Source organism: Pseudorca crassidens, chromosome 2 (assembly GCF_039906515.1).
Source record: "Pseudorca crassidens isolate mPseCra1 chromosome 2, mPseCra1.hap1, whole genome shotgun sequence".
NCBI classification, from domain to species: domain Eukaryota; kingdom Metazoa; phylum Chordata; class Mammalia; order Artiodactyla; family Delphinidae; genus Pseudorca; species Pseudorca crassidens.
Genome location: NC_090297.1, coordinates 43,590,183 through 43,617,157, shown reverse-complemented (window position 1 = coordinate 43,617,157; position 26,975 = coordinate 43,590,183). Strand labels below are relative to the sequence as shown.

Sequence of the window (26,975 nt, the reverse complement as noted above, 5' to 3'; positions counted from 1 at the left end):
GTGGGGCTGGGTTTGCTCCCTGTTGGTTGTTTGGCCTGAGGCAACCCAACACTGGAGCCTACCTGGGCTCTTTGGTGGGGCCAATGACAGACTCTGGGAAGGCTCATGCCAAGCAGTATTTCCCAGAAGTTATGCTGCCAGTGTCCTTATCCCCACGGCGAGGCACAGCCACCCCCTGCCTCTGCAGGAGACGCTCCAACACTAGCAGGTGGGTCTGGTTCAGTCTCTATGGGGTCACTCCTCCTTCCCCTGAGTCCCGACGTGCACACTACTTTGTGTGTGCCCTCCAAGAGTGGAGTCTCTGTTTCTCCCAGTCCTGTTGAAGTCCTGCAGTCAGCTCCCACTAGCCTTCAAAGTCTGATTCTCTAGGAATTCTTCCTCCCGTTGCCGGACCCCCAGGTTGGGAAGCCTGATGTGGGGCTCAGAACCTTCACTGTAGTGGGTGGACTTCTGTGGTATAAGTGTTGTCCAGTCTGTGAGTCACCCACCCAGCAGTTATGGGATTTGATTTTACTGTGATTGCGCCCCTCCTATGGTCACATTGTGGCTTCTCCTTTGTCTTTGGATGTGGGGTATCTTTTTTGGTGAGTTCCAGTGTCTTCCTGTCGATGGCTGTCCAGTAGCTAGTTGTGATTCTGGTGTTCTTACAACAGGGAGTGAGAGCACATCCTTCTACTCCGCCATCTTGGTTCCTCGTATTGTGTTTCTGTAAATTTTTTTTGTATCATCTTATGGGTGGAGTCTTGGCTTTGGATTCAGATATACATGAAGTTAAGTTCAGCATCTACCATGTAATATTGTTGTATCCTTGTGAAAGTTGCAAGCTCTATGAGCTTTTTTTTATCACATCTATAAAATGAAGATAATACCAATCTAATTGGATTATTAGGGGAGTTAAAATGACAAATTATATGTCAAACATCTAGCATAGTGCCTAGCATATAACAGGTACTTTGGGATTACTAATTTTTTCTTATTTCAAGAATATATATATAAAGTATGATTTCAGTATTGTGACTGATACTTTTCATGTGTCATAATTGTTTTTCCCTTCAGAGTAGTTAACTCAAGAGGTTATCCATTTATTCCCATGTGATTGTAATTGAGTAGAGTGTTTTCAAAACTCAGATTTTAGAATTGTCTTCCATATTTGCAATTCATTCTTCTGAAATTCCCAATTTCGGGTGAATTTTATTTTTTATGGTAATCAAAAAGACTGAAATTTTTAAACCAGTTTTTGAGACAGTGTTGGAATAAGACTAAATAATAATACTGCCTTTCTTATCTTACATTGGATTCTGAAGACTATATTAGATAAGTATCAGACATATTTAGGATTATCATGATATCATTTGAAATTAGTATATTATCTCCTATGATGACTATTTTGAAAAGGACAGCTATCTCTTGGTTATATGAGTACTGAATTGTTTATTAAAAAGTATTCATTCACTGCTTATTTTTGTCTCATATATTTACATAGTTGTATCCTTCACATATATAGTAAAAATTTTACTTTTTTTTTGTTTTCTGAAAAAATGTTTTCAACTTTTTTTTTTAGCGCTCACCAGAATATACCAATTGCCGATATCTGTGCAAACTTTGCTTAATTCACATTGAAAACATCCAGGGAGCTCATAAACATATAAAAGAGAAACGACATAAGAAAAACATTTTGGTAAGTCTTTTTACAAAATATTTTATTTATTTATTGAGTGGTAAAACTATATGAAATATTTTTTATTAATGAAAGTAAAAATCAAGTATTTTTCTAGTCATATAGTAGTAACTGAAATGATAGCGTTGAAAGCTGTGATTGCCTTTCTTATCTTAGGTGATCAGGAGGGGAACCTTCTCAGAGACCAGTTTGCTTATCCTAAAGTACATTGATTCCTAAGTTTAAAGGTACAATCAGTTAGTCCAACCAATATTTATTGAGTTCTTATGTGTTAGGTCTAGGGAGTGGTGAATAAGATAGTCATGGTTCTTGTCCTCAGAGTTTCTAAAGTATTGGTGAAGGCATACATTGAATAAGGATTTAAGTAAGATGAGTTTTATTAAAGGGGCAATTGTGGTGCTAAGTAAGTGTACAAGGATATTTTACTTAATTTAGAGGAGGGGTAGTTTCTTTGAGAAAGTGACATTTGTTGAACCTTGAGGTAGAGGTTGAGTGGCATAGAAGGGTGAGATGAGAGCATTTTACACAAAAAAGCAGTATGAAGGTCTCTAAGTTATGAAAGGACATGGCATATGAGGAGCTGAAAGAGCATGATTGGAGCAGAGAGCCAGGAGGAAAATGATATGAGATGAAGCTGGAGAAGCCCAGATCATGCAGGGCCTTTTAAGGTTTAGCCTTTGGGAATTCATAAGTTTTCAGTGATTTTTATTAGAACATTTCATATAGACATAGTATAAGTAGACTATTTTCTTTTTAAAATTCATTAGTATGTTAGCTATTTAATTTTTTCTTTTCAAAGTTATAATGTTAATTCTATATAAATTCTTACTTATCTCTAAGATATCTTCTCTGAGAAATACTCTTTTACTTGACCTTCCCAACAAGTCTGTGTTATAGGTACACTTTCTTGGTGTTCCCACAGTGGCTTGATCAGAAAACCTTATACACTGTGTTATAAATGTCTGCCTTCTCTCTTCTTCCAGGCTTCAGTATCCAAGTATTGTAGAGGACAGGTTTAATTTCTTATTTATTTTTGTTTCTGTGTTGCTTAGTACAGTGTCTGACACATAGTAGGTGCTCAGCACATTTTTATTGAAAATAATGAATGCATTGAAAAAATTCAGGAACTTAGAAGGAAAAGAAATCATTCAAATTTTATCAGCCTATTATTTTGATTTAATTAGCATTTCAGAAGACTTAATAGAACAGAGCCAAAGTGGTAGTTTAGGAGATAATAACTGAGAAATTTCAAGAAATGTTCAAAGATGCTGATCATTAGCTGCAGGAAGCTCAGGGAATTCCAAACAGACTTAAAAAGAAAGCCATTATATATTATGTACATTATAGGGAATTTTAGAATATTACAAAAAAACAAAACTAACCTTAAAAGCAGCTCTACTGGACTTTTGGTGAAGTTGGAATAACAGGGCCTGGATTTACCTTCTCCTCAAAATAACCAACAAAACAAAAAAAGACAAAAATCACTAATAATGTCTTCTTTAGGCAATGAAGGACCAACAGTGAATGGAAAACAAATGAGGTGAGCTCAATGATTACTCCAATTTGAGAGAGTTTCTAGATGGTATTATAGGGAGTAGAATGCAGTGGATTCCCAGGGTTGAGGAGATGGACGAGTCCAGGGAGTACAGCGTGGCTAGAGTTTGTAGGACAGAATAACAAAAACGAGAAAGCTATACAGAGAGAAACCCAGAGATCTATGGACAGTCCCCTCAGAGTATTCAGCACAATACTGTGGTGCATGCATGTGGAAAAGCTTGCTGAAGCCAGAGAAAGAACCATCTGAGGGGATTAGAACAGTGCTTGGTGCTCACACAGAGCTGGGAATAGTATCTTCCAACTATCCAGACTGAAAAGCCTCATACTTTGTGGGGTATTGGGTAGAGTACTCAGAAAGGTCTTGTTTTACTAATGGGGAATATTTAACCCTAAACTAAATGTGGTCTGGTCCCAACTAAAAAGTTTTAAAGGCAAGATCCAAATGAATAAACTATTTCTAAGTATTTCATGTCATTATTGAACAAAGCTTGAGAATATTTATAGTGGAATACAAAATATCCATCGCTGCCAAAAAGTTCACATTGTCTGCCATTCAGTCAAAGATTATCAGGCATACATGGAAGCAGGAAAATACAAACCATGAAGAGAAGAAAGATCAGCCAGTCAAAACTGACCTTGAACTGACCCAGTAGAATTAGTAGAGAAGGACATTAAGGCAGTTAATATAACTATATTCCTGATGTTCCCAAAAATAGAGACATGGAAGATATAAAAAAAGATTCAAATTGAACTTATAGAAGTGAAAACTACAATGTCTAAGATGAAAAATACAGTGCGTAGGACTAATGGCAGATCAGACATTGCAAAAGAAAAGGTTAGTGAGGGGCTTCCCTGGTGGCGCAGTGGTTAAGAATTTGCCTGTCAGTGCAGGGGACACAGGTTCGAGCCCTGGTCCGGAAGCATCCCACATGCTGCGGAGCAACTAAGCCCATGCGCCACAACTGCTGAGCCTGTGCTCTAGAACGCATGAGCCACAACTGCTAGCCCACGTGCCACAACTACTGAAGCCCACGTGCCTAGAGCCTGTGCTCTGCAACAAGAGAAGCCACCGAAATGAGAAGCCCATGCACTGCAATGAAGAGTAGCTCCCGCTCGCCACAACTAGGGAAAGCCCGTGTGCAGCAATGACAACCCAATGTAGCCAAAAATAAACAAAATAAATAAATTTATATTAAAAAAAAAAGGTTAGTGAACTTGAAGATAAAGCAATGGAAACTATCCAAAATGAAACAGAAAGAAAAAAGAACTTGGGAAAAAGAAAGAAAAGAGGATCATTGAGCTCTGGGATAATTGATATGTATGTACCAGTTCTACACAAACTCTTCCAGAACACTGAAGAGGAAGAATGCTTCCCAACCCAGTCTATGAGGCCCACATTACTCTAATACCAAAACCAGGTAAGGACATTACAATGAAAGAAAACTTCAGAGCAATATCCCTCATTAACATAAATGCAGAAATTCTGAACATTATTTTAGAAAATTGAATCCAACAGTATATTTAAGGAAGAAATACATCATGACCAAATAGGAATTTATTACAGGAGTGCATTGTTGGTTTAACATTAGAAAATGAATCAATGTAATTCATCATACTAACAAACCGAAAAAGAAAACTATATGATCATCTTAGTAGATGCTGAAAAAGCATTTAAAAGTCCTGATTAAAAAATCTCAGCAGGGCTTCCCTGGTGGCGCAGTGGTTGAGAGTCCACCTGCCGATGCAGGGGACACGAGTTCGTGCCCTGGTCTGGGAAGATCCCACATGCCGCGGAGCGGCTGGGCCCGTGAGCCATGGCCGCTGAGCCTGTGCGTCCGGAGCCTGTGCTCCGCAACGGGAGAGGCCACAACAGTGAGAGGCCAGCGTACCGCAAAAAAAAAAAAAAAAAAATCTCAGCAGACTAGGAATAGAAGGGAGCTTCCTCAACATGATAAAGAACATCTATGAAGAAGTCACAGCTAATGTTATACTTAATGGTGAAAGACTGAATGTTGTCTCCCTAAGATTAGGAAAAAAGACAGGCATGAAAATGGTATAGCTGCTGTGGGAAACTGTTGCAGTTCCTCAAAAAGTTAAAAATGGAATTACCGTGTGATCCAGCAATTACACTTTTGAGTATATACTCAGAAGAATTGAAAACAGGGTCTTGAAGTGATATTTGTACGGCCATGTTCATCGTAGCATTATTCACAATAGCTTAAACATAGAAGCAGCTCAGTTGTCCATCAACAGATGAATGGATAAATAAAATGTCACATATACATACAGTGAAATATTATACTGCCTTAAAAAGCAAGGCAGGGAGGACTTCCCTGGTGGTCCAGTGGGTAAGACTCTGTGCTCCCAATGCAGGGGGCCCAGGTGCGATCCCTGGCCGGGGAACTAGATCCCACATGCATGCCGCAAGTAAGAGTCTGCATGGTGCAACTAAGAAGTCTGCATGCTGCAACTAAGAGCCTGCATGCCACAACTAAAAAAGATCATGTGTGCCGCAACTAAGCATGCCACAACAAAGATCCCGTGTGCTGTAACTAAGACCTGGTGCAGCCAAAATAAATATTTAAAAGAAAAAAAAAAAAAGCAAGGCAGAGACTTCCCTGGTGGTCCAGTGGTTAAGACTTTGCCTTCCAATGCAGGGGATGTGGGTTCGATCCCTGGTCGGGGAGCTAAGATGGGACATGCTTCCTGGCCAAAAAACCAATATGTAAAACAAAAGCAATATTGTAACAAATTCAATACAGGCTTTGAGAATGGTCCACATAGAAAAACATAATCTTTAAAAAAAAAAGGAAAGGCAATTCTGATATGTTACAACATGGAAGAACCTTGAGTAAATTAAAGCTAAGTGAAATAAGCCAGTCATAAAAAGACAAATACTGTATGATTCCACTTATATGAGGTACTTAGAGTAGTCAGAATCATAGAGATAGAAAGTAGAATGGTGGTTGTCAGGGACTGGAGAGATGGAGGAATGGGGAGCTATCCTTAATGGGTGTACAGTTTCAGTTTTACAAGATGAAAAGAATTCTGCTGATGAATGATGGTGATAGTTGCACAACAAATGAATGTCCTTAATTCCACTGAGTTGTACTTGTAAAAATTGTTAAGATAGTAAGTTTTATGTTATGTATATTTTATCACAATAAAAAAATTGGAAAAAAAAGATAGATATGTTCACTCTTACCACTTTTATTCAGCATTTTATTAGGGGTTCTAGCCAGTGTAGTCAGGCAAGAGAAAGAAAGGCAAGCTATCGAAACTGGAAAAGAAGAAGTGAAACTATATTTGTAGGTAATATGATTGTTTATATAGAAGTCTAGAAAAGACTTATTCATTAGAATTAATGAGTGAGTTTAGCAAGGTTGCAGAATACAAGCTCAATGTGCAAAAATCAATTATATTTTTATATACTAACAGTAAACAGTATAAAATTGAAATTTAAAAAACCTGCTATTTATAATAGCATCAAAAATACACAAAACTTGTGTACAGAAATTACAGAACATTCCTGAGAGAAATTAAAGAAGAGCTAAAGAAATGCAGAAATAAACCTTTTTTATATGTTGGAAGAATTGATATTGTTAAATTTCTTTCTAAACTGACCAAAATCCCAAATTGAAAAGCTGATTCTAAAATTCATCTGGAGGGACTTCCCTGGTGGTCCAGTGGTAAAGAATCTTCCTGCAATGCAGGGGATGTGGGTTCGATCCCTGGTTAGGGAACTAGGTTCCCACGTGCCACGGGGCAACTAAGCCCACGCGCCACAACTAATGAGCTCACGCGCCTCAACTTAGAGAGCCTACGTGCTGCAAAACTACAGAGCCCACATGCCCTGGAGCCTGCGTGCCACAACTAGAGAAGAGAAAACCCGCATACCACAACTTCGAGAAGCCCGCATACCTCAACAAAGATCCCGCATGCCGCAACTAAGACCCGACGCAGCCAAAAACAAACAAATAATAAATAAATCTTTAAAAAAAAGCTATAATGGAAAAGAATCTGCAAAAGAATCTGTCTGTATAACTGAATCACTTTGTTGTACACCTGAAACATTGTAAATCAACTATACTTCAATAAAAAAGATAAAAAAGAAGAGAAAAGCTAAAATTCATCTGTAAATGCAAAGACCCTAGAAAATCTAAAACAACTTTGAAAAAGACCAAAGTTGGAGGACTAACAACACCTGATTTCCAGACTTATAAAGCTACAATAATCAAAGTGTGATATTGGCATCAAGTAGACAAGTAGATCAGTGGAGCAGAATAGTGAGTCTCGAAATAAGACTACAGTTCTATGAACAACTGAATTTTGATAGACATTCAGAGGTAATTCAGTGGAGAAATGATAATCTTTTAAACATATGAAAAGTTAGATATCCATGTACAAAGAAAGACCTTTGATCCATACCTTGCACTATGTAAAAAAATAACTCAAAACTGCATTACAGACCTAAATGTAAAACCTAAAAGTATAAAGTTTACAGAATAAAAAATGAGATAAAATCTTTATGACCTTGGATTAGGCAAAATTTCTTAGGTATGATACCAGAGGAAAAAAATGATTAATGGGACTTCCTCAAAATTATAAACTTATGCTTTTTGAAAGATATTTTTTAAAGAATAACAATATTAGCTGCAGACTGGGAAAAAATATTTGCAAATCATATCTGGTAAGTGATTTGTATATAGGAGATATAAAAAACTTTCAAAACTCAATAATAAGTATAGTAATCCCCCCCTTATTCGTGGTTTTGCTTTCTGTGGTTTCAGTTACCCTTGGTCAGCCATGTCTGAAAATATCAAATGGAAAATTCCATAAATAAACAACTTACAGTTTTAAACTACATGCCATTCTGAATAGTGTGGTGAAATCTCATGTTGTTCAGCTTCATCCTGCCTGGGATATGAAACATCCCTTTGTTTAGCATATCCATGCTGTGTATACTACCTGCCTGTTAATCACTTAGTAGCCATCTTGGTTATCAGATTGGCTGTTGGTGGTATCACAGTGCTTGTGTTTGAGTAATCCTTATTTTATTTAATAATGGCCCCAAAGTGCAAGAGTAGTGATGCAGGCCATTTGGGTAGTCTCTTAATGTGCCTAATTTATAAATAAAACTTTATCATAGTTAAGTATGTAGAGGAAGAAAATAGTATTTACAGGGTTTGGTGCTATCTGTGGTTTCAGGCCTCCACTGGAGGCGTTGTAACATATCCTCCAAGGATAAGGGGTGACTACTGTAAACAACCAAATAAAAATATGGGCCAAAGGTTAGAGCCAACACTTTTTTAAAGAAGACATACAGATGTCAAGCACATGAAAAGATGCTCAACATTATTCGTCATTAGGGGAATCACTACACTTACTAGAACAGCTAAAATTGAAAAGATTGACTATGCCAAGCGTTGTCAAGGATGTGAATGAATGCCAAGTCTAAAACAGGGCTAGTGGAAATGTGAAATATTACATCCACTTTCTTTTTATTTTATTTATTTTTTTAAACTTAAAAAAATATTTATGTGGTTGCACTGGGTCTTAGTTGTGGCTCACTGGCTCCTTAGTTGTGGCTCGCTGGCTCTTTAGTTGTGGCATACGTGTGGGATCTAGTTCCCTGACCAGGGATCGAACCTGGGCCCCCAGCATTGGGAACACGGAATCTTATCCACTGAGCCACCAGGGAAGGCCCCTCCTTTCTTTTTAAAGATTTTTTTCTTTTTTAATTAAAAAATTTTTAAAAAATTTATTTGGCTGCATTGGGTCTTAGTTGCGGCACGTGGGACCTTTGTGGCATGCACGGTGTTTTCGTTGCGGTGTGTGGGCTTCTCTAGTTGTGGCATACGGGCTCCAGAGCTCATGGGCTCAGTAGCTGAGGCATGCAGGCTCTCTCGTGGCATGTGGGCTCTAGAGCACACGGGCTTAGTAGTTGCGGCCCGTGGGCTTAGTTGCCCTGTGGCACGTGGGATCTTAGTTCCCCGACCAGGGATCGAACGTGCGTCCTCTGCATTGGAAGGTGGATTCGTAGCCACTGGACCACCAGGGAAGTCCCTAAAGGTTTATTTTTAAATTATTTTTAATTGAGAGTTGGTTGACATATAACATTATATTAGTTTCAGGTGTACAACATAATGATTCAATATATGTATATTTTGTGAAATGATCACCACAGTAAATCTAGTTAATATCCACCACCACACATAACAATTTATTTTTCTTGAGGTGAGAACTTTTAAGATTTACTCTCAGCAACTTTTCTTTTTTTTTTTTTTTGCGGTATGCGGGCCCCTCACTGCTGCGGCCTCTCCCGTTGCGGAGCAGAGGCTCCGGACGCGCAGGCTCAGTGGCCATGGCTCACGGGCCCAGCCGCTCCACGGCACGTGGGATCCTCCCAGACCGGGGCACGAACCTGTGTCCCCTGCATCGGCAGGCGGACTCTCAACCACTGCGCCACCAGGGAAGCCCTCAGCAACTTTTCAATATACAATACAGGGCATGTGGGCTTTGTACCTTTTGACTACTTTGACCCATTTCACTCACCTCCAGCCACCCACCCCTGTCTCCGGCAACCACCAATCTGTTCTCTGTATGAGTTCAGGTTTTGTTGTTGTTGTTTTTAGATTCCACGTGTGAGATCATACAATATTTGTCTTTCTCTGTCAGACTTATTTCATTTAGCAATATGCCCTTAGGGTCCATCCATGTTGTGGCACATGGCAAGATTTTCTTTATTTTTATGGCTGAATAATATTCAGTTATATATATGGACCACATTTTCTTTATTCATTCATCCATCAGTGGACACTTAGGTTGTTTCCATGTCTGGGCTATTGTAAATAATGTTGCATTGAACATGGAGGTGCAGATTTCTTTTCCCGTTAGTGTTTTCATTTCTTTTGGATAAATACCCAGAAGTGGAATTATTGGATCATATGATAATACATCCACTTTGAAAACATTTTGGCAGTTTTTAAAAAGTTAAACATACGCCTAATATATGATTCAGTCATTCAATTCCTATGGATTTATCCAAGATAAGTGAAAGTATATGTCTCTACATTTACTTGTATATGAATATTCAAAGCAGTTTTATGTGTAATAGCCAAAGAGATGAACAGATATACAAATTGTGGTATATCCATACCTTGTTATACTATTTGGTATAAAAAGGAATGAACAGTACAACATAGATGAATCTCAAAATAAGTATCCTGAGTGTAAAAAGCCAGACAAAAATGACTATATACTGTGCGATTCCATGCATATGAAATGCTAGAAAATGCAGTCTAAGCTATAGTCATAGACAGCAGGTTGGTGGTTGCCTGAGTATTGGTGTGGAAGAGGGAGGGAGTGATTACAAAGGAATATGAGGGAATTTTTGCGAGTGATTGATATGTTTATTATCTTGATGGTGGCGATGGTTTTATTATATACGTATGTCAAAAATGAACCAAATTGTAAACCTTAAATATGTGCAATTTGTTTTATATAAATTATATCTCAGTAAAGTTGCTTTTTGAAAAGCAGCCAGAAAAAAAAGGTAAGGTCATTCATAAAGGTGTGGAAGTTGGGAATGTGGCTGACTTATCAGTAGTAGCAATAGAAGCCAGAAGACAGTTGAATAATATCTTAAGAGTTCTGGAGAGAGGAAAACCTCCTGTCAACCTTTATTTCTATATTCAGTGAAATTATCTAACAATAACCAATACAGAATATATATATATATATATGTACACACACACACACACACGCACACACACTTATTTATTTTTTATATTTATTTTATTCAAGTATAGTTGATTTACAACATTAAAATTTCTGCTGTATAGCAGAGTGATTCAGTTATACATATATATATACATTCTTTTTTTTTTTTTAACATCTTTATTGGAGTATAATTGCTTTACAATGGTATGTTAGTTTCAGCTTCACAACAAAATGAATCAGTTATATATATACATATATTCCCATATCTCTTCCCGCTTGCGTCTCCCTCCCTCCCACCCTCCCTATCCCACCCCTCCAGGCGGTCACAAAGCACCGAGCTGATCTCCCTGTGCTATGCGGCTGCTTCCCAGTAGCTATCTACCTTACGTTTGGTAGTGTATATATGTCCATGCCTCTTTATCGCTTTGTCACCGTTTACCCTTCCCCCTCCCCATAGCCTCAAGTCCATTCTCTAGTAAGTCTGTGTCTTTATTCCTGTTTCACCCCTAGGTTTTTCATGACATTTTTTTTTTTTAAATTCCATATATATGTGTTAGCATACGGTATTTGTCTCTCTCTTTCTGACTTACTTCACTCTGTATGACAGACTCTAGGTCTATCCACCTCATTACAAATAGCTCAATTTCGTCTCTTTTTATGGCTGAGTAATATTCCATTGTATATATGTGCCACATCTTCTTTATCCATTCATCCGATGATGGACACTTAGGTTGTTTCCATCTCTGGGCTATTGTAAATAGAGCTGCAATGAACATTTTGGTACATGACTCTTTTTGAATTATGGTTTTCTCAGGGTATATGCCCAGTAGTGGGATTGCTGGGTCATATGGTAGTTCTATTTGTAGCTTTTTAAGGAACCTCCATACTGTTCTCCACAGTGGCTGTATCAATTTACATTCCCACCAACAGTGTAAGAGGGTTCCCTTTTCTCCACACCCTCTCCAGCATTTATTGTTTCTAGATTTTTTGATGATGGCCATTCTGACTGGTGTGAGATGATATCTCATTGTAGTTTTGATTTGCATTTCTCTCATGATTAGCGATGTTGAGCATTCTTTCATGTGTTTGTTGGCACTCTGTATATCTTCTTTGGAGAAATGTCTATTTAGGTCTTCTGCCCATTTTTGGATTGGGTTGTTTGTTTTTTTGTTATTAAGCTGCATGAGCTGCTTATAAATTTTGGAGATCAATCCTTTGTCAGTTGCTTCATTTGCAAATATTTTCTCCCATTCTGAGGGTTGTCTTTTGGTCTTCTTTATGGTTTCCTTTGCTGCGCAAAAGCTTTTAAGTTTCAGTAGGTCCCATTTGTTTACTCTTGTTTTTATTTCCATTTCTCTAGGAGGTGGGTCAAAAAGGACCTTGCTGTGATTTATGTCATAGAGTGTTCTGCCTATGTTTTCCTCTAAGAGTTTGATAGTTTCTGGCCTTACATTTAGGTCTTTAATCCATTTTGAGCTTATTTTTGTGTATGGTGTTAGGGAGTGATCTAATTTCATACTTTTACATGTAGCTGTCCAGTTTTCCCAGCACCACTTATTGAATAGGCTGTCCTTTCTCCACTGTACATTTCTGCCTCCTTTGTCAAAGATAAGGTGACCATATGTGCGTGGGTTTATCTCTGGGCTTTCTATCCTGTTCCATTGATCTGTCTTTCTGTTTTTGTGCCAGTACCATACCGTCTTGATAACTGTGGCTTTGTAGTATAGTCTGAAGTCTGGGAGCCTGATTCCTCCAGTTCCTTCTTTCGTTCTCAAGATTGCTTTGGCTATTCGGGGTCTTTTGTGTTTCCATACAAATTGCAAAATTTTTTGTTGTAGTTCTGTGAAAAATGCCAGTGGTAGTTTGATAGGGATTGCATTGAATCTATAGATTGCTTTCGGTAGTAGAGTCATTTTCACAATGTTGATTCTTCCAATCCAAGAACATGGTATATCTCTCCATCTATTTGTATCATATTTAATTTCTTTCATCAATGTCTTATAATTTTCTGCATACAGATCTTTTGTCTCCTTAGGTAGGTTTATTCCTAGATATTTTATTCTTTTTGTTGCAGTGGTAAATGGGAGTGTTTTCTTGATTTCACTTTCAGATTTTTCATCATTAGTATATAGGAATGCCAGAGATTTCTGTGCATTAATTTTGTATCCTGCCACTTTACCAAATTCATTGATTAGCTCTAGTAGTTTTCTGGTAGCATCTTTAGGGTTCTCTATGTATAGGATCATGTCATCTGCAAACAGTGACAGCTTTACTTCTTCTTTTCTGATTTGGATTCCTTTTATTTCCTTTTCTTCTCTGATTGCTGTGGCTAAAACTTCCAAAACTATGTTGAATAAGAGTGGTGAGAGTGGGCAACCTTGTCTTGTTCCTGATCTTAGTGGAAATGCTTTCAGTTTTTCACCATTGAGGATGATGTTTGCTGTGGGCTTGTCATATATGGCCTTTATTATGTTGAGGAAAGTTCCCTCTATGCCTACTTTCTGCAGGGTTTTTATCATAAATGGGTGTTGAATTTTGTCAAAAGCTTTCTCTGCATCTATTGAGATGATCATATGGTTTTTCTCCTTCAGTTTGTTAATATGGTTTATCACATTGATAGATTTGCGTATACTGAAGAATCCTTGCATTCCTGGAATAAACCCCACTTGATCATGGTGTATGATCCTTTTAATGTGCTGTTGGATTCTGTTTGCTAGTATTTTGTTGAGGATTTTTGCATTTATGTTCATCAGTGATATTGGCCTGTAGTTTTCTTTCTTTGTGACATCCTTGTCTGGTTTTGGTATCAAGGTGATGGTGGCCTCGTAGAAGGAGTTTGGGAGTGTTCCTCCCTCTGCTATATTTTGGAAGAGTTTGAGAAGGATAGGTGTTAGCTCTTCTCTAAATGTTTGATAGAATTCGCCTGTGAAGCCATCTGGTCCTGGGCTTTTCTTTGTTGGAAGATTTTTAATCACATTTTCAATTTCAGTACTTGTGATTGGTCTGTTCATATTTTCTATTTCTTCCTGATTCAGTCTTGGCAGGTTGTGCATTTCTAAGAATTTGTGCATTTCTTCCAGGTTGTCCATTTTATTGGCATAGAGTTGCTTGTAGTAATCTCTCATGATCTCTTTTATTTCTGCAGTGTCAGTCGTTACCTCTCCTTTTTCATTTCTAATTCTATTGATTTGAGTCTTCTCCCTTTTTTTCTTGATGAGTCTGGCTAGTGGTTTATCTATTTTGTTTATCTTCTCAAAGAACCAGCTTTTAGTTTTATTGATCTTTGCTATTGTTTCCTTCATTTCTTTTTCATTTATTTCTGATCTGATTTTTATGATTTCTTTCCTTCTGCTAGCTTTGGGGTTTTTTTGTTCTTCTTTCTCTAATTGCTTGAGGTGCAAGGTTAGGTTGTTTATTCGAGATGTTTCCTGCTTCTTAAGGTGGGCTTGTATTGCTATAAACTTCCCTCTTAGAACTGCTTTTGCTGCATCCCACAGGTTTTGGGTCGTTGTGTCTCCATTGTCATTTGTTTCTAGGTATTTTTTGATTTCCTCCTTGATTTCTTCAGTGATCACTTCATTATTAAGTAGTGTATTGTTTAGCCTCCATGTGTTTGTATTTTTTACAGATCTTTTCCTGTAATTGATATCTAGTCTCATGGCGTTGTGGTCAGAAAAGATACTTGATACAATTTCAGTTTTCTTAAATTTACCGAGGCTTGATTTGTGACCCAAGATATGATCTATCCTGGAGAATGTTCCCTGAGCACTTGAGAAAAATGTGTATTCTGTTGTTTTTGGATGGAATGTCCTATAAATATCAATTAACTCCATCTCGTTTAATGTATCATTTAAAGCTTGTGTTTCCTTATTTATTTTCATTTTGGATGATCTGTCCATTGGTGAAAGTGGGGTGTTAAAGTCCCCTACTATGAATGTGTTACTGTCGATTTCCCCTTTTATGGTTGTCAGTATTTGCCTTATGTATTGAGGTGCACCTATGTTGGGTGCCTAAATACTTACAATTGTTATATCTTCCTCTTGGATCGATCCCTTGATCATTATGTAGTGTCCTTCTTTGTCTCTTCTAATAGTCTTTGTTTTAAAGTCTATTTTGTCTGATATGAGAATTGCTACTCCAGCTTTCTTTTGGTTTCCATTTGCATGAAATACCTTTTTCCATCCCCTTACTTTCAGTCTGTATGTGTCTCTAGGTCTGAAGTGGGTCTCTTGTAGACAGCAAATATATGGGTCTTGTTTTTGTATCCATTCAGCCAATCTGTGTCTTTTGGTGGGAGCATTTAGTCCATTTACATTTAAGGTAATTATCGATATGTGTGTTCCTATTCCCATTTTCTTAATTGTTTTGGGTTCGTTATTGTAGGTCCTTTCCTTCTTTTGTGTTTCTTGCCTAGAGAAGTTCCTTTAGCAGTTGTTGTAGAGCTGGTTTGGTGGTGCTGAACTCTCTCAGCTTTTGCTTGTCTGTAAAGGTTTTAATTTCTCCATCAAATCTGAATGAGATCCTTGCTGGGTAGAGTAATCTTGGTTGCAGGTTTTTCTCCTTCAACACTTTCAATATGTCCTGCCACTCCCTTCTGGCTTGCAGAGTTTTTGCTGAAAGATCAGCTGTTAACCTTATGGGGATTCCCTTGTGTGTTATTTGTTGTTTTTCCCTTGCTGCTTTTAATATGTTTTCTTTGTATTTAATTTTTGACAGTTTGATTAATATGTGTCTTGGCATATTTCTCCTTGGATTTATCCTGTATGGGACTCTCTGTGCTTCCTGGACTTGATTAACTATTTCCTTTCCCATATTAGGGAAGTTTTCAACTATAATCTCTTCAAATATTTTCTCAGTCCCTTTCTTTTTCTCTTCTTCTTCTGGAACCCCTATAATTCGAATGTTGGTGCGTTTAATGTTGTCCCAGAGGTGTCTGAGACTGTCCTCAGTTCTTTTCATTCTTTTTTCTTTATTCTGCTCTGCAGTAGTTATTTCCACTATTTTATCTTCCAGGTCACTTATCCGTTCTTCTGCCTCAGTTATTCTGCTATTGATCCCATCTAGAGTACTTTTAATTTCATTTATTGTGTTGTTCATCGTTGCTTGTTTCATCTTTAGTTCTTCTAGGTCCTTGTTAACTGATTCTTGCAATTTGTCCATTCTATTGTCCATTCTATCTCCAAGATTTCGGATCAACCTTACTATCATTATTCTGAATTCTTTTTCAGGTAGACTGCCTATTTCCTCTTCATTTGTTAGGTCTGGTGGGTTTTTATCTTGCTCCTTCATCTGCTGTGTGTTTTTCTGTCTTTTCATTTTGCTTATCTTACTGTGTTTGGGGTCTCCTTTTTTGCAGGCTGAAGGTTCGTAGTTCCTGTTGTTTTTTGTGTCTGTCCCCAGTGGCTAAGGTTGGTTCAGTGGGTTGTGTAGGCTTCCTGGTGGAGGGGACTAGTGCCTGTGTTCTGGTGTATGAGGCTGGATCTTGTCTTTCTGGTGGGCAGGTCCACGTCTGGTGGTGTGTTTTGGGGTGTCTGTAGACTTATTATGATTTTGGGCAGCCTCTCTGCTAATGGGTGGGGTTGTGTTCCTGTCTTGCTAGTTGTTTGGCATAGGATGTCCAGCACTGTAGCTTGCTGGTCGTTGAGTGAAGCTGGGTGCTGGCGTTGAGATGGAGATCTCTCGGAGATTTTTGCTGTTTGATATTATGTGCAGCTGGGAGGCCTCTTGTGGACCAGTGTCCTGAAGTTGGCTCTCCCACCTCAGAGGCACAGCACTGAGTCCTGGCTGCAGCACCAAGAGCCTTTCATCCACAGGGCTCCTTAATTTGGGATGATTAGTTGTCTATTCAGGTATTCCACAGATGCAGGGTATATCAAGTTGATTGTGGAGCTTTAATCCGCTGCTTCTGAGGCTGCTGGGAGAGATTTCCCTTTCTCTTCTTTGTTCTCACAGTTCCCAGGGGCTCAGCTTTGGATTTGGCCCCGCCTGTGCGTGTAGGTCGCCGGAGGGCGTCTGTTCTTTGCTCAGACAGGACGGGGTTAAAGGAGCCGCTGATTCGGAGGCTCTGGCTCACCCAGGCCGGGGGGTAGGGAGGGTCATGGAGTGCGGGGCCCGGCCTGCAGCGGCAGAGGCCGGCGTGACGCTGCAGCCTGAGGCGCGCCGTGCGCTCTCCCGGGGGAGCCGTCCCTGGATCCCGGGACCCTGGCAGTGGCGGGCTGCACAGGCTCCCCGGAAGGGCGTGTGGCTAGTGACCTGTGTTCGCACACAGGCCTCCTGGCGGCGGCAGCAGCGGCCTTAGCGTCCCATGTCCGTCTCTGGGCTCCACACTCTTAGCCGCGGCTCGCGCCCGTCCCTGGAGCTCTCTCAAGCAGCGTTCTTAATCCCCTCTCCTCGAGCACCAGGAAACAAAGAGGGACGTAAAAGTCTCTTGCCTCTTCGGCAGGTCCAGACCCCTCCCCGGACTCTCTCTCGGCCAGCCGCGGCGCACCAACGCCCTGCAGGCTGTGTTCACGCCGCCAACCTCAGTCCTCTCCCGGCGCTCCGACAAAAGCCGGAGCCTCAGCTCCCAGTCCTGCCCGCCCCGGCGGGCGAGCAGACAAGCCTCTCGGCTGGTGAGTGCCGGTCGGCCCGATCCTCTGCGCTGGAATCTGTCCGCTTTGCCCTCCGCACCCCTGTTGCTGTGCTCTCCTCCGCGGCTCCCAAGCTCCCCCACTCCGCCTCCCGAAGTCTCCACCCGCGAAGGGGCTTCCTAGTGTGTGGACACTTTTCCTCCTTCACAGCTCTCTCCCGCTGGTGCAGGACCCGTCCCTATCCTTTTGTCTCTGTTTAGTTTTTTCTTTTGCCCTAACCAGGTACGTGGGGGGTTCCTTGCCTTTTGGGAGGTCTGAGGTCTTCTGCCAGCGTTCAGTAGGTGCTCCGTAGGAGTTGTTCCACGCGTAGATGTATTTCTGGTGTATCTGTGGAGAGGAAGGTGATCTCCGCGTCTCTATATACATTCTTTTTAATATTTTTTTCCATTATGGTTTATCCAGACATTGAATATAGTTCCCTGTGCTATACAGTAGGACCTTGTTGTTAAGCCATTCTATATATAATAATTTGCATCTGCTAATCCCAAACTCCCAATCCATCCCTCCCTCTCCCCCATCCCCTTTGGCAACCACAAATCTGTTTCTGTCTGTGAGTCTGTTTCTGTTTCAAAAATAAGTTCATTTGTGTCATATTTTGGATTCCCCATATAAGTGATATTATATGGTATTTGTCTTATTCTTCCTGACTTACTTCACTTAGTATGATAATCCCTAGGTTCATCCATGTTGCTGCAAATGGCATTGTTTCATTCTTTTTTATCGCTGAGTAGTATTCCATTGTATATATGTATCATGTCTTCTTTATCCTGTTGATGGACATTTAGGTTGTTTCCATGTCTTGGCTACACTGACTAGTGCTACTGTGAACATAGGGTGCATGTTAACATCTTTATTGGAGTATAATTGCTTTACAATGGTGTGTTACTTTGCTGTATAACAAAGTGAATCAGCTATACATATACATACATCCCCATATCTCCTCCCTCTTGTGTCTCCCTCCCACCCTCCCTGTCTCACCCCTCTAGCTGGACACAAAGCACCTAACTGATCTCCTTGTGCTATGCGGCTGCTTCCCACTAGCTATTTATTTTACATTTGGTAGTGTATATATGTCCATGCCACTCTCTCACTTCATCGCAGCTTACCCTTCCCACTCCCCATGTCCTCAAGTCCATTCTCCATGTCTACATCTTTATTCCTGTCCTGCTCCTAAGTTCTTCAGAACCATTTTTTTTTTTTTTTTTTAGATTCCGTATGTATGTGTTAGCAAATGGTATTTGTCTTTCTCTTTCTGACTTACTTTACTCTGTGTGACAGTCTCTAGGTCCATCCATCTCACTACAAATAACTCAATTTCGTTTCTTTTTATGGCTGAGTAATATTCCATTGTATATTGTGCCACATCTTTTTTTTTTAATCACTAAATTAATACTTATTAGGTGAATAACTAAGACATGAGCTCTGAGTTCAGAAACTGTTTGAAAAGTGAAGTGGGAGGCAGATAAGGATGGCAGTATCTGATTTATTTGTGAAATAGAATCTATAACTTAATGGTGAGTCTGACATATTAAAGGGATTAAGTAGGAAAGACAAATGGTTTTCTCCCAAGCAGTCTCCAAACCACCCACTCTCCTTTGTGTGTGTGTGATTTTTAAAAAAATTTGCCAGGTATTTTATTTTATTTTATTTTTTAACATTTTTCTTGGGGTATAAGTGCTTTACAATGATGTGTTCGTTTCTGCTGTATAACAAAGTGAATCAGCTATATGTATACATATATGTATATGTATCCCCTGATACGGGGATACATATATCCCCATATCACCTCCCTCTTGCTCCTCCTACCTCCCACCCTCCCTATCCGACCTCTCTAGGTGGTCGCAAAGCACCAAGCTGATCTCCCTGTGCTATGCAGCTGCCTCCCACTAGCTAGCTATTTTACATTTGGTAGTGTATATATGTCAGTGCTACTCTCTCACTTCTCCCCAGCTTATCCTTCCCCCACCCCATGTCCTCAAGTCCATTCTCTACGTGTGTCTTTATTCCATTCCTGCCCCTAGGTTCACCAGAACCAATTTCTTTTTATCTTTAGATTCCGTATATATGTGTTAGCATATGATACTTGTTTTTCTCTTTCTGACTTACTTCACTCTGTGTGACAGACTCTAGGTCCATCTACCTCACTACAAATAACTCAGTTTCGTTTCTTTTTATGGCTGAATATTATTCCATTGTATATATGTGCCACATCTTCTTTATCTATTCATCTGTTGCTGGACACTTAGGTTGTATCCATGTCCTGGCTATCTTAAATAGTGCTGCAGTGAACATTGTGGTACATGTCTCTTTTTGAATTACGGTTTTCACAGGGTATATGCCCAGTAGTGGGATTGCTAGATCATATGGTAGTTCTATTTGTAGTTTTTTAAGGAACCTCCATACTGTTCTCCATAGTGGCTGTATCAATTTACATTGCCACCAACAGTGCAAGAGGGTTCCCTTTTCTCCACACCCTCTCCAGCATTTATTGTTTTTAGATTTTTTGATGATGGCCATTCTGACTGGTGTGAGGTGATACCTCATTGTAGTTTTGACTTGCATTTCTCTAATGATTAGTGATGTTGAGCATCCTTTCATGTGTTTGTTGACAATCTGTATATCTTCTTATACAGATTGTATACAGGAGAAATGTGTATTTAGGTCTTATACAGGAGAAATGTGTATTTAGGTCTTCTGCCCATTTTTGGATTGGGTTGTTTGTTTTCTTGATATTGAGCTGCATGAGCTGCTTGTATATTTTGGATATTAATCCTTTGTCAGTTGCTTCATTTTCAAATATTTTCTCCTATTCTGAGGGTTGTCTTTTTGTCTTGTTTGTGGTTTCCTTTGCTGTGCAAAAGCTTTTAAGTTTCATTAGGTCCCATTTGTTTATTTTTGTTTTTATTTCCATTTCTCTAGGAGGTAGGTCAAAAAGGATCTTGCTATGATTTATGTCATAGAGTGTTCTGCCTGTGTTTTCCTCTAAGAGTCTTATAGTGTCTGGTTTTACATTTAGGTCTTTAATACATTTTGAGTTTATTTTTGTGTATGGTGTTAGGGAGTGTTCTAATTTCATTCTTTTACATGTAGCTGTCCAGTTTTCCCAGCACCACTTATTGAAGAGGCTGTCTTTTCTCCATTTTATATTCTTGCCTCCTTTATCAAAGATAAGGTGACCATATGTGCGTGGGTTTATCTCTGAGCTTTGTATCCTGTTCCATTGATCTGTATTTCTGTTTTTGTGCCAGTACCATACTGTCGTGATTACTGTAGCTTTGTAGTATAGTCTGAAGTCAGGGAGCCTGGCTCCTCCAAATCCTGAACAAAATACTAGCAAACAGAATCCAGCAGCACATTAAAGGGATCATATACTATGATCAAGTGGGGTTTATCCAAGGAATGCAAGGATTCATCAATATACGTAAATCAATCAATGTGATAAACCATATTAACAAATTGAAGGAGAAAAAACGTGATCGTCTCAATAGATGCAGAAAAAGCTTTCGACAAAATTCAACACCCATTTATGATAAAAACTCTCCAGAAAGTAGGCATAGAGGGAACTTAACATAATAAAAGGCCAAATATATGAGAAACCCACAGCCAGCATCATTCTCAGTGGTGAAAAACTGAAATCATTTCCACTAAGATCAGGAACGAGACAAGGTTGCCCACTCTCACCACTATTATTCAACATAGTTTTGGAATTTTTAGCCACTGCAATCAGAGAAGTAAAAGAAATAAAAGGAATCCAAATCGGAAAAGAGGAAGTAAAACTGTCACTGTTTGCAGATGACATGATACTATACATAGAGAATCTTAAAGATGCTACTAGAAAACTTCTAGAGCTAATCAATGAATTTGGTAAAGTAGCAGGATACAAAATTAATGTACAGAAATCTCTTGCATTCCTATACACTAATGATGAAAAATCTGAGAGAGAAATTAAGGAAACACTCCCACTTACCGTTGCAATGAAAAGAATAAAATACCTAGGAATAAATCTATCTTAGGAGACAAAAGACCTGTATGCAGAAAACTATAAGACACTGATGAAAGAAATTAAAGATGATACAGACAGATGGAGAGATATACCATGTTCTTGAATTGGAAGAATCAACATTGTGAAACTGACTATAGTTCCGAAAGCAATGTACAGATTCAATGCAATCCCTATCAAACTCCAATGGCATTTTTCACAGAACTAGAACCAAAAATTTCACAATTTGTATGGAAACACAAAAGCCCCTGAATAGCTAAAGCAATCTTGAGAAAGAAAAACGGAGCTGCATGTATTTCTTTGAATTAGAGTTTTCTCTGGATATATACCCAGTAGTGGGATTGCTGGATCATATTCTGTTTGTAGTTCTGTTTGTAGTTTTTTAAGGAACCTCCATACTTTTCTCCATAATGGTTGTACCAAGTTACATTCCTACCAGCAGTGGGAAGGGTTCCCTTTTCTCCTCAGCCTCTCCAACACTTATTATTTGTAGACTTTTTCATGATGGCCATTCTGACTGGTGTGAGGTGGTACATCATAATTTTGATATGTATTTCTCTAATAAGTAGTGATGTTGAGCATCTTTTTGTGTGCCTGTTGGTCATTTCTGTGTCTTTGGAGAAATGTCTATTTTGGTCTGCCCATTTTTTGATTGGGTTGTTTTTTGTCATTGTTGAGTTGTATGAACTCTTTGTTTATTTTGGAATTAAGCCCTTGTTGGTCACATAATGTGCAAATATTTTCTCCCAGTCCATAGGTTATCTTTTCGTTTTGTTTATGGCTTCCTTTGCTGTACAAAAGCTTATAAGTTTGATTAGATTCCACTTGTTTATTTTTGCTTTTATTTCTTTTGCTTTGGGAGACTGACCTAAGAAAACATTGGTATGATTTATGTCAGAGAATGTTTTGCTTATGTTCTCGTCTAAGAGTTTTATGGTGTCATGTCTTTTTTCTTTTTTTTGTGGTACACCGGCCTCTCACTGTTGTGGCCTCTCCCGTTGCGGAGCACAGGCTCCGGACGCGCAGGCCCAGCGGCCATGGCTCACGGGCCCAGCCGCTCCGCGGCACGTGGGATCTTCCTGGACCGGGGCACGAACCCGTGTCCCCTGCATCAGCAGGTGGACTCTCAACCACTGCACCACCAGGGAAGCCCGGTGTCATGTCTTACGTTTAAGTCTTTAAGCCATTTTGAGTTTACTTTTGTGTATGGTGTGAGGGTGTATTCTAACTTCATTGATTTACATGCAGCTGTCCAACTTTCCCAACACCACTGAGAGCAGAATATATTGATGGACAAATGAAATAAGAGAGTTAACCTCCGAAAGACCCTCAGTAAAGGAAATTCTAAAGGATGTATTTTAGATTAAAGGAAAATGATCCTCAGGAAAACATGAGAGATGTGAGAAGGAACAGAGAATTAAAGGCATATTGGTTGAATAAAATAACAGTAGCAGCGACAATAACAACAGCATTCAATTTGTCAGGGACAAAAATGCAGGCTAGAACTCAAGTACCCAACAATAATAGGATATACATTCGGAGAGAGTTATCAGTGTTAAAGCTTTTAAAAAATTTCTGGTTTGGGAAGAGAATAAAGATACTGGCTTATTTTTTAGATATTTTTACGTTAAGTATACATGTTGAAATACCTAGGTAAGCAGAAAAGATGGGCGGTAGAGTAAAGCTTCCAAACTAATATAGGAAGAAAGATTAAATAAGATAATGAAAAAGTCTCCATCCTAAAGAATGGGCAGGTGTGTGGGGTAGGGTGGTGGGCTGAGGGTGTCAGCAAAAGCAGATGAAAAAGAAAGCTCAATCAAAATTTATCTTACACCTATTCAAAAAGATAAATGAGCTATGTTTTTCCAGTTAAAAGACTGGTACAAATTTTTGATTTATAAATAATTTATTGTGTACCTTAAGCTTCTGTCTTAGGCACTGATAGTATGGAGATCTAAAAAAATAAAGCATTATAACATGTGGATGTAGGGAGTTCACAGGTATTGGGAACCGGGCATATAAGCAAAGGGTTGAAAGAGTGTGGTAAGTGTGATAGTAGATGGTTTTTAGAATATGCTGTGACAGCAAATTGGGACTTATGTAATAAAGTTTGTGTAGTGAGTCAGAGAAGGCTTAATAGAGATGGTGAATAGAGAATCTGATCCTAGTTCTTAAAAATGTTAGCCAGGGGGCTTCCATGGTGGCACAGTGGTTAATAATCCACCTGCCAATGCAAGGGACGCGGGTTCGAGCCCTGGTCCAAGAAGATCCCACATGCCACGGAGCAGCTAAGCCTGTGCACCGCAACTACGGAGTCTGCGCTCTAGAGCCTATGGGCCACAGCTGCTGAGCCCGCATACCACAGCTACTAAAGCCTGTGCTTAGAGCCCATGCTGCACAAGAAGAGAAGCCATGACAACAAGAAGCCTGCGCATCGCAACTAGAGAAAGCCCATGTGCAGCAATGAAGATCCAAGGCAGCCAAAAAAAAAAAGTTAGCCAGGTAAAGAAGTGAGAATACATCTTTACAGAAGAGAAACCAGCATGTGCAGAGTTACTGAAGCAAGAAACGGCAGACTGTGTTGAGGGAAAAACTAGTAGCTCAGCATAACTGAAGAAAACTGGCAAAGGGTGGGATGAAATATATGATGTTGGAGAGTTGGGCAAAAGCCTGATCATGAATGAATATGTATACTATGTTGGAGTGTTTGGATTTTATTTTGAGGTTTATGGAGCATAATGACACGTATTTTTGCAACATTACTCACCCTCGAATAAGTGTGAAATAAGCCTTTGAAGGATCTAGGTTGGGGAGACCAGTTAGTTTTTTTTTTTTTTTGCCGTGCCTTGTGGCATGTGGGATCTTAGTTCCCCGACCAGGATCAAACCCGTGCCCCCTGCATTGGAAGCGTGGAATCTTAACCACTGGACCTCCAGGGACGTCCCACCAGTTAGTCTTTCATGATGGTCTAGTCAGGCAATGAGGAACATTTGATATGAAGTAGTAGTTAGTGAGAATGGACTTGAGGTTAGAGTTTTAAGAGCAATGTAGGATATAGAATTGTGGAAGTAGAGGCCTAGGATGTCTAAAATGATCATAAGGTATCTGATTTGAGATGTTATTATAGATTCTGATGCCATTAACTTAGAGGAAATACTAAAAGAAAAATGTTTTAGAACATACTCAGTTTGATACACTTGTAGGACATTTCAAGAAGAGATGTTCACCCATCAGTTGAATATAAAGATCTGGAATTTATATTAGGAGCTGGAGAATCATATTTGGTAATCTTCAGCATATCTAAGTCATAGATTTAGGTGAGATCACCCAAGGGAGTGAGAAGGAGAGAAGATCAAACAACACAAACATTTAAGGGACTAATAGCGGAGGAGCAACCAATAGACTAGAAAATGATCAGAAAAATAGGAAAAATGGAGAAAGATATCACAGAAGCCAAAAATAAGGAGAGTTTTAAAAAGATAGTCCAAAGTGTCTGATAATATAGATAAAAATAATCTAAGAACGTAAAAATGTTTGACTTGGCAATAAGGAGGTTTTGATAATCCTGTAAGAGCAGTTTCTGTTTTAGAGCTAATGATATAGTTTTGAGGGAACAGGTTAAAGGAATGGTGTATGGACTCAACCTTCAGTAAGCTTTGTTGTGAAAAAAGAGTAAGGAAGATTGCTGGAGTGTCACACAGGATCTTTTTTTTTTTAGATATGGCATAGTAGAACTCCCATCATGGTTCACAGCTTTAATTTTTATTAATTTCAGTAATTGTGTAATTAACCCTTATCTCTCTCTTGACTGTAAACTCCATGAGGGCAGGGATTATATGCATTCTTTTTTCCCTGTTGTATCTCCATTGCCTAGCACAGTGCCTGACACTTAGATGCTCCATAATATTTGTTGACTAATTATTACATTGGAAGTGGAAAGTGCACAGACATGGGAGTTAGACCTAGATTTAATTCTCATTTCCACTGTGTGATTCTAGAAAGATATTTAACATCCCTGAGCCTCAGTTTTCTTATCTATAAAATGATTATTTTTTCTCTTTTCCTTTAAGATCTTTATTGGGTATAATTGCTTTGCAAAGTTGTGTTAGTTTCTGCTGTATAACACAGTGAATCAGCTATATGCATATGTATATCCCCATATCCCCTCCCTCTTGTGTCTCCGTCCCACCCTCCTTATCCCACCCCTCTAGGTGGTCGCAAAGCACCAAGGAGATCTCCGTTCTATGTAGCTGCTTCCCACTAGCTGTCTATTTTACATTTGGTAGTGTATCTGTGTCAGTGTTACTCTCTCACTTCATCCCAGCTTACCCTTCCCCCTCCCTGTGTCCTCAAGTCCATTCTCTATGTCTGTGTCTTTATTCCTGTCTTGTCCTAGGTTCATCAGAACCATTTTTTTTTTTTTAGATTCCATATGTATGTGTTAGCATATGGTATTTGTTTTTCTCTTTCTGACTTACTTCACTCTGTATGACCAACTCTAGGTCCATCCACCTCACTACAAATAACTCAGTTTCGTTTCTTTTTGTGGCTGAGTAATATTCCATTGTATATATGTGCCACACTTTCTTTATCCATTCATCTGTCCATGGACACTTAGGTTGCTTCCATGTCCTGGCTGTTGTAAATAGTGCTGAAATGAATATTGTGGTACATTACTCTTTTTGAATTACGGTTTTCTCAGGGTATATGTGTAGTAGTGGGATTGCTGGGTCATATGGTAGTTCTATTTGTAGTTTTTTAAGGAACCTCCATACTGTTCTCCATAGTGGCTGTATCAATTTACATTCCCACCAAAGTGCAAGAGGGTTCCCTTTTCTCCACACCCTTTGCAGTATTTATTGTCTGTAGATTTTTTGATGATGGCCATTTTGACCGGTGTGAGGTGATACCTCATTGTAGTTTTGATTTGCATTTCTCTAATGATTAGTGATGTTGAGCATCTTTTCATGTGTTTGTTGGCAATCTGTATATCTTCTTTGGAGAAATGTCTGTTTAGGTCTTCTGCCCATTTTTGGATGGGGTTGTTTGTTTTCTTGATATTGAGCTGCATGAGCTGCTTGTATATTTTGGATATTAATCCTTTGTCAGTTGCTTCGTTTGCAAATAATTTCTCCCATTCTGAGGGTTGTCTTTTGGTCTTGTTTATGGTTTCCTTTGCTGTGCAAAAGCTTTTAAGTTTCATTAGGTCCCATTTGTTTATTTTTGTTTTTATTTCCATTTCTCTAGGAGGTAGGTCAAAAAGGATCTTGCTATGATTTATGTCATAGAGTGTTCTGCCTATGTTTTCCTCTAAGAGTTTTATAGTGTCTGGTTTTACATTTAGGTCTTTAATACATTTTGAGTTTATTTTTGTGTATGGTGTTAGGGA

At 39.1% G+C, this 26,975-nt stretch overlaps 1 protein-coding gene across 10 annotated transcripts in view; it reads left to right on the top strand.

Annotated features, from left to right (window-relative positions):
* Positions 1-26,975, top strand: part of TUT4 (terminal uridylyl transferase 4) — a 149,901-nt gene that overhangs the window by 45,908 nt on the left and 77,018 nt on the right. For all 10 annotated transcript variants that reach the window (XM_067726102.1, XM_067726104.1, XM_067726108.1 and 7 more), the window contains one exon: positions 1,562-1,678. In XM_067726102.1, the coding sequence (XP_067582203.1) occupies positions 1,562-1,678 (117 nt within the window). The remainder of the gene's footprint in view (positions 1-1,561; positions 1,679-26,975) is intronic.